The sequence below is a fragment of the Bactrocera neohumeralis genome, unplaced genomic scaffold, assembly GCF_024586455.1.
Source record: "Bactrocera neohumeralis isolate Rockhampton unplaced genomic scaffold, APGP_CSIRO_Bneo_wtdbg2-racon-allhic-juicebox.fasta_v2 cluster10, whole genome shotgun sequence".
NCBI classification, from domain to species: Eukaryota; Metazoa; Arthropoda; class Insecta; order Diptera; family Tephritidae; genus Bactrocera; species Bactrocera neohumeralis.
Window position 1 is genome coordinate 14,240,484 of NW_026089623.1, and position 13,172 is coordinate 14,253,655.

The 13,172-nt window shown below is 33.3% G+C and overlaps 1 protein-coding gene across 1 annotated transcript; it reads right to left on the reverse strand.

Moving 5' to 3' along the window:
- Positions 1-10,667: 10,667 nt before the first annotated feature.
- LOC126765538 (uncharacterized) lies at positions 10,668-12,142 on the reverse strand. Its single transcript, XM_050483151.1, has 2 exons — positions 10,894-12,142; positions 10,668-10,681 (listed from the first exon to the last, which is right to left on the reverse strand). Exons 1-2 carry the CDS (start codon positions 12,140-12,142, stop codon positions 10,668-10,670), a joined length of 1,263 nt encoding a protein of 420 aa, XP_050339108.1.
- Between the last annotated feature and the right edge of the window lie 1,030 nt (positions 12,143-13,172).

The following is a 13,172-nucleotide window of genomic DNA, read 5'->3' on the forward strand; positions in this document are numbered from 1 at the left end:
ATTTTTCAGTACCGCAACTCCACTCTTTACTATTTTGGTTTAGTTTAAGCTCACCACTTTTTTTTCCTTTTTTGTTTGGTTTTGTTGTCACTGCACTGCACCTTTTGCCCTTATACATATATTCACTTCACTGTATGATGTACTATATATGTATGTATGTAGTGGTATTGTCCACAGTTTTGTCACCTGACGTCTCACAGACGTTTTTTTTTGTTTGTGCACTCTTATGTATTGTATTAATATATGTGCAATTTTATTTTTTTCTTAATTTTTTTTCTTGTCACTTCACTTTTTTTTTCCACGTATAATTTGATATTTATTATATATTTGTTTAATTATAATATAATTTTTGTTTTTTCTCACTCACACTGTGTTCAATTTAATTTTATTTTTCTTTTTTCACCGCGCGTTTAATTTTTATTTAATATATGTATATTTGTTTATTTATATTATAATCTTTTTTTTCACAATATGTTCACTTTAAATTGTTGTCACTTTGACCACTGGTGCCGTCCGGTACGGCTTCAAAGGACCATAGATAATTTTAGAGTTTTTTAAGAATTTCGCGGCACTTACCTCACAGTATGAAAAAAGGTGCGCAACGAATGTAAAAAGGGGGCACGGACGAACGTACGATGACTGGTCGAGTTCGCGATCGAAATCAAAAAGAGGCTGGTGCCTTGTCCGTCGGTCTCTTTTGTTCTCTATCCGTGCGCATATACGCTACAATATCGCGATCGCCGATCAACACACTTTATTTTTTCGAGTACAATTCTACGAGTCAAAAAGGTGAGTGCCGGTAGTGTTTGCAATATTTTATATAACCACATGGGTCCATAAACTTTCATATGTACGTGGCTAATACAACTAGCTTTTCTTCTGGGTCAGTTTTAGTGGCATGCAATCTTAGAATTCGATTAGCTTTTGTTAGCCATCTAGAATGGTTAAGGGCTCTAGCTTCCATATTAGCTAAACAGTACTGATAGCGGTCATTATGTCGTAGAAATACTTTTGGTCGGTATTAAGCTCTTCCCTAGTTATTTCAGGTAATAATGTAGGTATAACGGAAAATTCCAATATCGGCATTGTTTGACAAGTTTATAATTGAGATCCGATGGCGCCTTAAAAGAATTTAGGTCCGATAGTTTTTTCGGTCTAAATGTAATAAAAGATGACGTAGTGGTAACTCATTTGAATGCAATTGACAGATAAACCACTGCTAATGACCTGTTGAACTCCTCCTCCATCAGACGAATAACGCCACCTTTGAAACCTGCATCCACTACAGTTCCAACGCACCCAACAAAGCTAATTCACTCACATTTACCGACTTAGATTTCAAATATAATAATATAGTGTCTTTTATATTTTTAGCAGTCCCCGACTTACAGGCGACAAGACCAAAATAGTTTTTCCTGGTTCCTATGTTATTTCTTATTGTTCACAGTTGAAACTATATCGACACCGCCTATCATTATTTTTCTGGTTGATCTTTGGTCGAGTAAAAAACTTACTACCTCCTTGGCAACACGACACCCTTTTAAACAGCAATAATTCCTGATATCTTTGCCATTGCAGCTGCAAATATTAAATAATCTATGGGACTCTGTTACAAATGTTCTAATATTTTCTTGGTAATTAATGTTGGTTTGAAGGCGTTGATATGGTTTCATTAAGCGCCTGTATATGTCGTGGTAGGAACGAATCAATTTTAAAATTCTTTTTACACTTACAGTTGGCAGTGAAGATTTTTGCCATATTTTTAGAACTTCACACGCTAATCTTTCAGATATTTCAAGAATTGTTCGCTCCATTGTTGTTTTACTGGGAATCAATTCACGTTTTATGAACAGATAACATTTCACCGGATCATTATACGTAGGTAAGTGAGAAACAGGTAACTTCTCCGGAAAACCAGAGACAGGACACCTCGTCGTTTGTCGTGTTTTAACTTGAGACATATTTCTACAATCAAGACAAGTAATAAGTACTAATTACAGTTATAAGCTAAGCTACAAGCACCAAATATACAAGTTAACACAATATTTTATGAACTTCTACATAAATTCCATTCCCACATTATATGCTAGAAACATACAAACCGTTTGCATACTTTGGAGTCCTATTACAACCAAAAGTGCAACTGCGCTAAACGCGCATCCGCTAAATTCTTAAGTGAGCGAAACACGCGCAACCATGTCTTCTCCCCCAAAACCAAATAGCTGCAGGTGAGCGCTACACGCGCAAACCCTTTTAGCTGACGAAGCATCTTTGGTCACGTAGGCCGGCTCAAGCATAGGTTAGATTATAAACCTTAAAGTTAAGTGTAGTCAGTTTTATAATAAAGCTCAACAGAAGCACATAGTGCTGCTTATAAAAACGCATTGTTTTATTTTTTATGTTACATGAATAATACTACTTACAGTAAGTGTTTCGATTACATCTGTGAATTTTGATGTAACAAATAAATGAACGACGAACAAGTGAACTGCTATAAGCGTGCGACTAAGGAATATAAGTAACAACTTAGGTTTTTTTTAATCAAACCACTTTATTCGACTTAAACTTAAGACTGCACAGAATCGACAGATCACAGTCAGTTGCTTACTTAAATCTACCGTTTTTTGGATATTGTCGGCCTAGTATTATGGAAAGTGAGTGCCTGGCAAAATTAGCATAACATATAGAATCGGGGAAGTTTTGGAGTGTGAAATTCGGAATGTGAAATTAAAGTGCGGAACGTAGCTATGCTATTATAATATGGTTAGAGAGTGATATATATGTTTTAAGAGCATTAATCTATCTTACTCTAACATAGCATCGCTTAGAACATCAAAAAACGTTTATAAAATGTTTGCGAATGTATGTATGAGTATTTGGCATAAATTTTCAAAATTTCAAGACGATGGGGGCACCTCTAAACATAGCGTGAGATTACTGATTTTTCTTGTGTGTAATATTTACCTAAAAGAGCAACTTTCTACAGGTATACCGAAACAGAAATCAAAAATTGAAAAAATCGCTCGACCCTACTGTACAAGCCTTAATTTATGTATTACCGTATTTTTGGTTAGTTATTTTTATTTTATCACTTCTAGGAAGAGGTGCTTTTTTATTTCGGAGAGTCTGGAGTTCAGAATCGCAGAATTAAGCTTTATTATAAACCGGAGGGTCCCCCTTGCGGTGATGAATCGCGGTTTCATTATATTTTTGTTATATGGCTGGTCGAGCTTTTAATTATGGTTTTATTAATTTATCGGTATAGGCTTTTTGAAACCTGAATCATAGCCACACTTTCTGCTTCTAAAGAATCGCTATTATAGTAGTCCTCTAATGCGGCTGTTTTATTTTTTTCTATGTAATTAAATACTGCGTTCATGCAGTTTACTTTCTCATCTTCGTCGTGGAAGTAATTTGGTACATATTTTTTTGAAATGTTTTTTTATTAATATTGCATACCCTTTTTACTATTTTGTCTATTCTGTCATAGTCCAAGTTATTTGGTAGGGCGTTCGAGTCTGTCATTTTGTTTTTATTAAAAAAATTTTGCTTGGATTAAGTTTTTATAATTCTCTGGAGGGTCCCTCGGGTGGTGAATCGCAGAGAATTTTAAATTGTTATAAGCTGGGGTGCTGAATCGCAGCTTTTGATTATGTAATTTACTGTTTGTACAAACCATTAGTTATATTCTTTAGTTTTTTTGTTTTTTAAGTTTAGAACATTTCCTAGTATCATGATCGTCCTTACAAAAGTCGCAATATGACAATTTCTTATATTTAATAGTTGGGCTATTTCCCATTTCTAATATAATAATTGTTAATTTTAAATTCAACTAACAAATATATTATGTCGCTGTCTCTGTTATAATTTCTGCTGCCGCTGTTGCCACCTAGTCGCAATATGACAATTTAAATAAATCAAATCTGTTGATATTGTTGTCCTTTTATAATTGCTGCTGCCGCTGTTGCCACCTCCGCTGATGCTGCAATTGTTGCCGCCGCTGTTGTTGATGTTTTTTTTTATAAAATATTTGTATTTTTGCGATCTAAGTCACTCTTTCTGTTTTTGTAATTTTGTATTTTGTTGATTAATTATGTTTTAATTAATTATTTCATTTATTGGTTTTTAAATCAATTATTTAAACAAAACTTTTTAAATTTCTTGTTTTTATTATCCTGTGATTGTCACTTCGTTGCTTGTTCTCACTCACATTATTTCAGTTTTGGCTTGATTATTAACACACTTGTAGTTATTTTTGTTATTTTTTTAGTGAAAGCTTTCCATACACTTTTTAGTCACTTTCCTTCTAAATCTTTGGTAGGCACAAGTAGCTTTTAAAAAAGTTGTGTAATTATGTTTTTTTTACTTTAGTTTTTTCACTTTAGTAATCACTAATACTATTTCTTTTCAAAAAAAACAATTGTTGCAATTATTATTTTTTTCTTCACTTAGGTACTGCTACTTTTCATTGAACTATATCCTTATAGGATTTATAGGATGATTGAAGTAAGATCGATATTCTTCGCAAATGTTTAAATTTTTATTTCTCTCTCATATTAATAAAGTCGCTGCAAATATCTCGAATATACTCGTATTATGTGCCGGTTGTTCCAGGAAACAGATATGAAACACAATTAGGCAATTCACAAGCTTTGTTGTATTTCTTATGTCATGTTTTAATATTCTTAAAAAATGCGACACTTGTGAGCACCCTTAACTGTTGTATGTCATATTTTGTCATATTTCTACACTTAATCAGCTGATAGTGAAAAATTAAGAAGACAGAAATGCCACGAGAAAGTCATAAAAATAAAATTATAGCTTCTTTATGTGAAAATCATGCATTGGCTCTATTAGGAGTTGAATCAAGTGAGTATTTGCATACATTTCTTCATTAAATACAAATATTTATACTTTGCCAGGTGACGAAGAAAACGAAGCTATTGAAAGTTTTTTGATCAGTATGAGCTGTTTGCTGAGCAACAGAAGAAGCGTTCATTTCGGCTTACCAAAATGTTCCAGTTGGCAGCGAAATGTGCTAAGGAATCTTAACGAAAGCAGATTCAATCAGATGCTTCGTGTTCGGCCGGAAGAATGCGAACATATCTTAGAATTAATTAAAAATGACGCTGTTTTTAAGACAAGTTCAAGTGCTTCACAACTTCCAATCGAACTGCAACTCAAAATAGTGCTGTATCGGTTGGGATCTTCCGGCGATGGACAATCTGTTCGCAAAGTGGCTTCCTTTTTTGGTGTGGGTGATGGATGCACTATTAAAAATGTAACGCAACGAATTTTTACAGCCATATTGCGATTAAAAAATGAGTTTTTATACTGGCCTAATGAAAGAGAGAGACTGGAAATTGTGTCCGCAACTTCGAAAGAAATGCCAGAGTGTGTGGGTTACATCGATGGTTCCGAAATAAAATTAGCTGAAGCACCAGTTATGCAGCATGAAATTTACTATTCGCGTAAACGTCAATATTCTGTAAAACTACAAGCGATTTGTGACTATAAATTGCACATAAGACAGGTGACGATTGGTTACCCAGGCAGTGTACATGACGCGAAAATATTTTCAAATTGTTCACTAGCAAAGCATCCGGAACGATTCTTGTCGACATCACAGTGGGTCGCAGGAGATAGTGCCTATCCACTGAAACCATATTTAATAACGCCCTTCCGGCAAAACAGTGTTGAACATATAAAAGAAGAAAGGGATTTATTCAACGCGTATTTTTCCAAATACCGTGTACGAATTGAGAATTGTTTTGGACTTTCGAAAGAGAAATTCGGTAGTTTAAAGGAGCTTAAATTTAGAATGCTTTCAACGTCAAATAAGAAGGAATACAATGACTGTATTATGGTGTGTTGTATTCTCACAACATGTTAATCAGTTTCGATATAGATAATGAAAACAACAATGAAGTTTTGATGCCTCAATTCCCTTTATCATCAGAAAATAATATGAGAAATTTCTTGTTTCGTTATATACAAAATCAAAATATTTAATATTTATACACATATGTATATGCATTTGTTCTTTAATCATACAAGTTAATAAAAATGCATGATTATTTTGCTTACTTATAATCCAACTATATTTTTGATTTTGGTTCTTTTATTTTGGGTTAGGTACATTTATCATTTCATTTTCGTATTCTTCAAAAGGCACTAACTGTTAATAACACAACAAAACTTATAACATAAAAACTTCATTTAAAACATAGAAAAACACATAATAATAAAAATAAATTCATAAAAAAAGTGAACTAAAAATGTAGTGCATTGTAAAATTATTTATATTTTAGCCTAAGCTCTTCCATTGCCAACCTCTCCTGCATTTGTAATTTCATTTTTTCAATTTCTAATTTGTCATTAATTTCTCTTTTTTTAATTCTATTTGTTTTTCTTTTAACTCTAATTCTTTTTCTTTGATTGCCATTTCCCTTTCCCTTTCTGCAACGTCCATCTTAAGCTTTTGCTTCCTTATTTCTGCGATCTCGCCATGAACCTGCAAAATATCCGACAAGGCAGTTTTGGAATATATTCCTTTCTGCCTTCGAGTGCACACATTGTCGTTCAACGCAGGACTTCGTAATTCTTCAGCTTCAGCTTTAACTGAACTGCCCGCTTCGCTTTCTAACAGCGTCACCAAACTGTCTTCCACTACTGCAGAACAATTTAATCTGCTGCCGAAAATATCGTCCAACTCTTCATAGAAAAAACACATTTTTCTTAAAGTATCTATAGAAAAAAATAATGGTCACAATTAAAAAAAAAAGAGACTTCCTTAAAAGAATTTACTTTTTATTGTGTCGCCTTCCATATTTCCTGCGCCTGTCGACCCTTCCCACTCCTTTGCTTTATTATAATTAGTCCGCATATTGCGTACTTTTGCGCGCACTAGTTTCCATTCTACCGTCAGCTGCGTGTCTTCGATGAAACGACCATAACGCTTTGAGCCGTTGGTTTCTTTAAAAAAAAAATTATTTGACTTTGTTTTGTTTTTTTAAATTAAAATGACAAACCTCGAAACCTCTATTTTCCATTAGGAACTCCACAAGCACTTTTTCTTCTGCCGCATTCCACTTATGTACCGGGTTGAAACGGCGGCGTTTTGGCTTACACTGCAATAAAATCATTTGCAACCACATAAACATCAATATATTTTCATATTTCATTTATATTCAACTTAATTTACCTGAATATCGTGGTTTCCTTCCATATTAATAACGAAATTTATTTAATTTATTAATTTCAAACACTTAAACGTCAATAATAAGAAAGTAAACAAATACAGCTGATAGAATAGCAAACTCAAGAAACATACCACGCAGTGTTGTATCAGTCATATTTTAATTTTGCATGTGAAACAACAACAGTGTTGATATGACAGTCATAAAAAAATATGACAATATGACGATATGACACACTATGACACCTTGTGAATACCTTAATTATAATTATTACTGTGTAATATGCAAATATAATATGTACATACTGCTGCACTCAACGAGTAAGCGACAGCAACAGCACGAAAATCAAATACGTAAGTTGCGTTCCAAAGTAAACAGGCATTTTTGAATCTAGCGCCATCTATATGCCGACTGGTGCGTTAGAATCTGCCATCTTTATCGTTTGTCCAGTGAGAATTTCATGACATTTCATCGATTTGGAGTGAAGTTATTGCGTTTTAAGTGTCAGTATGTTCGCGCACCGATAATGAACTTCGAACAAAGAGCCAACATTACATTTTGTTTTAACATTGATAAAACTTTTACCGAAACGTTTCAATTGACGAATCAAGTTTATGCCGATTATTGCCTATCCCGTAGCAGAGTGCAAGAGTGGTTTCAACGTTTTCAAAGTGGTCGTGAGAACATCAATGACGATCAACATGTGGGCCAATCAAAATTCGTGATCACCGGAAATTCCATCGAAGCTGTGCGTGAATTCATCAAAAATCTGCCAAAATCATCATTGAAATTCATGAAAATGGAATTCAACATCTCCAAAACATCGATTTATCGTATTTTGACCCAACATTTGGGCTTACGAAAGGTGTGTGTACAAATTGACTGACGACCAAAAATCGAAGATCGACGCTTGTGACCGATTATTTCACCAACAATCACATTTTAACCATTAACCACTCCCCGTATTCACCTGATATGGCACCGTGCGACTTCTTCATTTTCGGAAAAATGCATTTGCCCATGAAAAGAAAGCGTTATGCAGACGTAGAGGCCATTCAAAAGGCTTGCACCGGCATACTGGCGGCCATACCGGTCAACAAGCTAAAACACTCGTTCCAAAAAGCTGTATTGAAGCTGAAGGGGGCTATTTTGAATAAAATGAATTGATTTTGCGGAAAAAAACATTTGTTCTTTTTTATTTTTTAAAGTCCTATTTACTTTGGAACGTACCTTGTAGTCAAATCGTTATGACTGCTTAAAAAGCAAACATTTTGGATTTGAAATCATCCTTACCCACATATATACTATACATATATTTGCTTATATAACCAGACTACTATATATTAAGGGGTTATGTGGCTTTTGAAAAAAATAATTTTCAGCCAAGTTGCAAACAAAACAGAATGATTGTAACTCTAATTTTTACCACAAGTTGCCATGAACAAATTAGTTATAATGGGAAAAAATCGTTCGATCAATAACGAATTCCTCCTATTTAGAACTGTGAAATTCAATAAGATCGCTTCACTAATTTCTGAAAAATCGTGTCAGCGTAGAGTGTGCGTGGAGGTGGTTGAAGCTTATTTGGCCATTCATGCCCGGTAAGCGAATACTTGCCTAGTAGACATCTAATTGTAGCATCTTTACATTTTCGCGAGCTCCTACTGGAATGTTTAGTGAAACGATTTATTTGGAAGAAGTATTATTAATTAATAATTTATTTGAATTTTTTGGTTTGACGACTTGTTACGTACATATGCCGTTATTTTTATACTCGCAACAAAGTTGCTAAGGAGAGTATTATAGTTTTGTTCACATAACGGTTGTTTGTAAGTCCTAAAACTAAAAGAGTCAGATATAGGGTTATATATACCAAAGTGATCAGGGTGACGAGTAGAGTTGAAATCCGGATGTCTGTCTGTCCGTCCGTCCGTCTGTCCGTCCGTCTGTCCGTCCGTCCGTGCAAGCTGTAACTTGAGTAAAAATTAAGATATCATGATGAAACTTGGTACACGTATTTCTTGGCTCCGTAAGAAGGTCAAGTTCGAAGATGGGCAAAATCGGCCCACTGCCACGCCCACAAAATGGCGGAAACCGAAAACCTATAAAGTGTCATAATTAAGCCATAAATAAAGATATTAAAGTGAAATTTGGCACAAAGGATCGCATTAGGGAGGGGCATATCTGGACGTAATTTTTTTGGAAAAGTGGGCGTGGCCCCGCCCCATACTAAGTTTTTTGTACATATCTCAGAAACTACTATAGCTATGTCAACCAAACTCTATAGAGTCGTTTTCTTCAGGCACTTCCATATACAGTTCAAAAATGGAAGAAATCGGATAATAACCTCGCCCACCTCCCATACAAAGGTTATGTTGAAAATCACTAAAAGTGCGTTAACCGACTAACAAAAAACGTCAGAAACACTAAATTTTACGAAAGAAATGGCAAAAGGAAGCTGCACCCAGGCTTTTTTTAAAAATTGAAAATGGGAGTGGCATCGCCCACTTATGGACCAAAAACCATATCTCAGGAACTACTAGACCGATTTCAATGAAATTCGGTATATAATATTTTCTTAACACCCTAATGACATGTACGAAATATGGGTGAAATCTAACGCTATTTTGAATTCCATCTGATGCCTTTTCTGTATAATACGAGTATATACATTAGGAACCAATGATGATAGCGGAATAAAACTTTACACAAATACGGTATTTGAAAAATATGTAAATGACTGATAATGAAATCTCGATTATCACTTTATCGTGCGAGAGTATAAAATGTTCGGTGACACCCGAACTTAGCTTACTTGTTACGTATATTGTTGTTATTAGCTCTTATTTGCAATTTCGGTTTTCTCAGCGGCTGGCAAAAAGAATGGGTACTCCTTTGAAAAAATCCTGTGGAATCAAAAATGTAAAGTGGGAAGGGAATTTGACAAATTCTACAAACAGTTTTCTAGTGGCTCTTTGAATTTCAAATAATATTTTGGCAGAGTTGCAAATTATTTTTGAAGGAAAGCCGCACCGCCCGACGAATCTCGCAAATACCATAAGAACACCCACCGTCGTCAAGGTTGCATGAGATATAAAACTCCGACTATTCTGCAAATTCGGATTAATTCAAGTTTTCAACTTCTGATTTGCGCTGAATTTTTCTATTATTCATGGACAATACATCACTGCAACTGTTAACAGTTTGTGTTTTGTTTTTCTCTTTATAATTTTTTAGCTAAACTAATATTATTAGCTAAACTTAAATCTTTCAAAATTTATGTTTGGCGCGACAAGTGTACTTACATATGTATACATTTTCCCGCTTTTTTTGTATTTTTAGGAAATATATGATTTTGTTAAAATTTTGGGGATATTGTTTTCAATATGCATGTAATTGCATAGGAAATTATTTCTGTGCATTTTACGTATTTGGGTTTGTGTTGATCAAGCATCAATTTCAATGACATTACACTGAAACAGCTAAAATTATAAGGGCAATACGATTAATATGAAAAATATTATAACTAAATAAAGTACTCGTAAGCATATTATCTTACTAATAATGGGGCCTTGAGCAAAAATTCGATAAAATTGGTAATGTTGCCCTAGACGAAAAATAATGATGCTCGATTTTCCGCTTGAACTTAATCCTAAAAAACACTAAAATTAAATTCTGATTTGTAACAGCTTACCTGTATATTTTTCCTTAGAGTTGTGGATAGTAGAAATTGCACCATTATTCAAGTTTGAGTTTAATTTAAGACTTATTGCTTCGTTATGTAATTGTTTGGTGGGTATACAATTACAAAGAGCTGAATTGGAAAGAATCGCATAACATATATAATTTTTGGCTTTATTAAATTTGAAAAGTATTTGCTGCTCTGAACTTTGGATGTTATATAAAATATTATTGCCTTCAATAGTTAATTTTGTTTTGCTTTTGTATATAGTATTTCCAATATCTCTACAGTTAGGAACAGACCCAGTTATGTATTTAGTTTTCCACAATTTTAAAAAGTTAAATTGATCGGAGCTCATATCTTTGATGAGAGGAGTACGGGTACAGAAATCTACTATATTATTCGTACATATTCCAGACGTATTTCTCCGTAATAAATCATTTAAATTGACATAAGACATTGAATCAACCAAAATTCTGGATATATTAATATTTGAAGAATGATATGAGAATAAAATGTAATCTTTGCAGTTACATGTATATAAATTAGACCAAGAGTTATATTTCTGTTGAAAGTAACCCAGTTTATTATTGTTTTCACATTTATTCAGTATATTTATTACACTAATATTTGATTTACAATCACTATATAAGACGCCGTCGTATTTTCCAGTCGAGCTTACTACGGGTGCATACATATTTTCCTTGGATATTTCCACTTGAAAGTTAACCGTAAAATTGTTGCTTGGAATACACTTTACATCATTTAATAAATTCAATACTGAATTCGCATTAAGCTTTATCTTCCGTTTGGATATCATATGGGTTCTAGAAACTTTAGAGTCGTTGATAGAAAAGCGATTTTCACTTCTTATAAGTTTGACATTTTTACCCTTCCTAATGAGTGAGTAGTTAGTTACTATTACTTTATCTTCGCTAGTATTTGTCATCTTAGCATCAAAGGCATTAATTCTATATTTTATAGCAGAAGTTACATTTGATACAAATGTTTGGTTGTTGTGATCTTGGATATCCAAAATTTGCACGCTTCTGGTTTCCACGACATTTTGCGTCTGCGGCTTTGTTATAATATTTTTCGGCTTATTGAATTTTAAGTTGTATACCAACTTTTCTAAGTCCAAACATGGATTTAAAAGTGAATCGTATTTGTGATGTGGGTTGTCAATAGCATCCCTTTCGTTAACTTCTACTGATTCCAAAAGAAAGTACGGATTGTCAATAGTAAATAAAATTAAATCCATATTCTCTAATAAAATTGAGAACTTAATGCAGTAATTATACTTCATTTGAAAAAGGTCGTTTTCTTGAAAAAGAAAATTAGTAGTTTTAGTTTCAGAAGAGATATTTTTATTATCAGATATATTTCTATTTTTCGTGCTGTTGACATTTGTGGAAAGCATTTGCTTAAAATTTAATCTCTCGTCAAGCACTCTGTTTTTTGAAATAACTTTAATATTTGTCGATATTTGATTGATTTTTTCTAGATATGTAATATTGTTCTCTGAAACTGTTAATATTGAATTGCTCGAATCATATTTCGCGAACAAAAATAAATTAGAAACCGATTTAGAATCATAATATAACTTTGCTATATCCGGAGAGTGCATTCCAGATTCCAAAGACAATGTATATGAAGTATATATTACTAAATCATCGATATCGATTTGTTTTCGGACTTTGTCTACTTTGCAAGCCAGACTTAAACTATCCGACCTTTCCTGTTCTTTGCTGTTCATTATTTCGCTACCAGGAACTTTATGCATATTCAATGAAGTAATTATACTAATTGAACAATTGTATATTTCACTATATTGTCTTTCTAATGCGTAGTTATATAATTTATTATCATTCTTCTCTAATAATCCATTAGTTACATTTTTGGTGCGAGTAGAATTGTTTTGTAAAAACGAAAATTTTTCAATTAGAGGATTGCATTCATTTTTAGAATATCCTCTTTCACTGGATAATAGAGATGAAGAGCAAGACTTGCATATGTGAACAAATGATACTTGAAATAATTTCTCAGCATCGTACTTATATTTTCTGCTTTTATTTGCGAGATTAGAGTTAAAGAACATACTTCCTTGGACCGTGCCATAATTTCTTGGACCGAAAATAATGTTTTTGAAAACATTTTTTGATTGTTTCAAGGGTGGATATATATAATTTTTTGTCTGATATTTATTGGGATACTTACTATAAGATTTCATTCGATTCGAATATAAAGAAGTTTTAATCAATTTGTAACTACTTATATTTCCGATTTCAAAG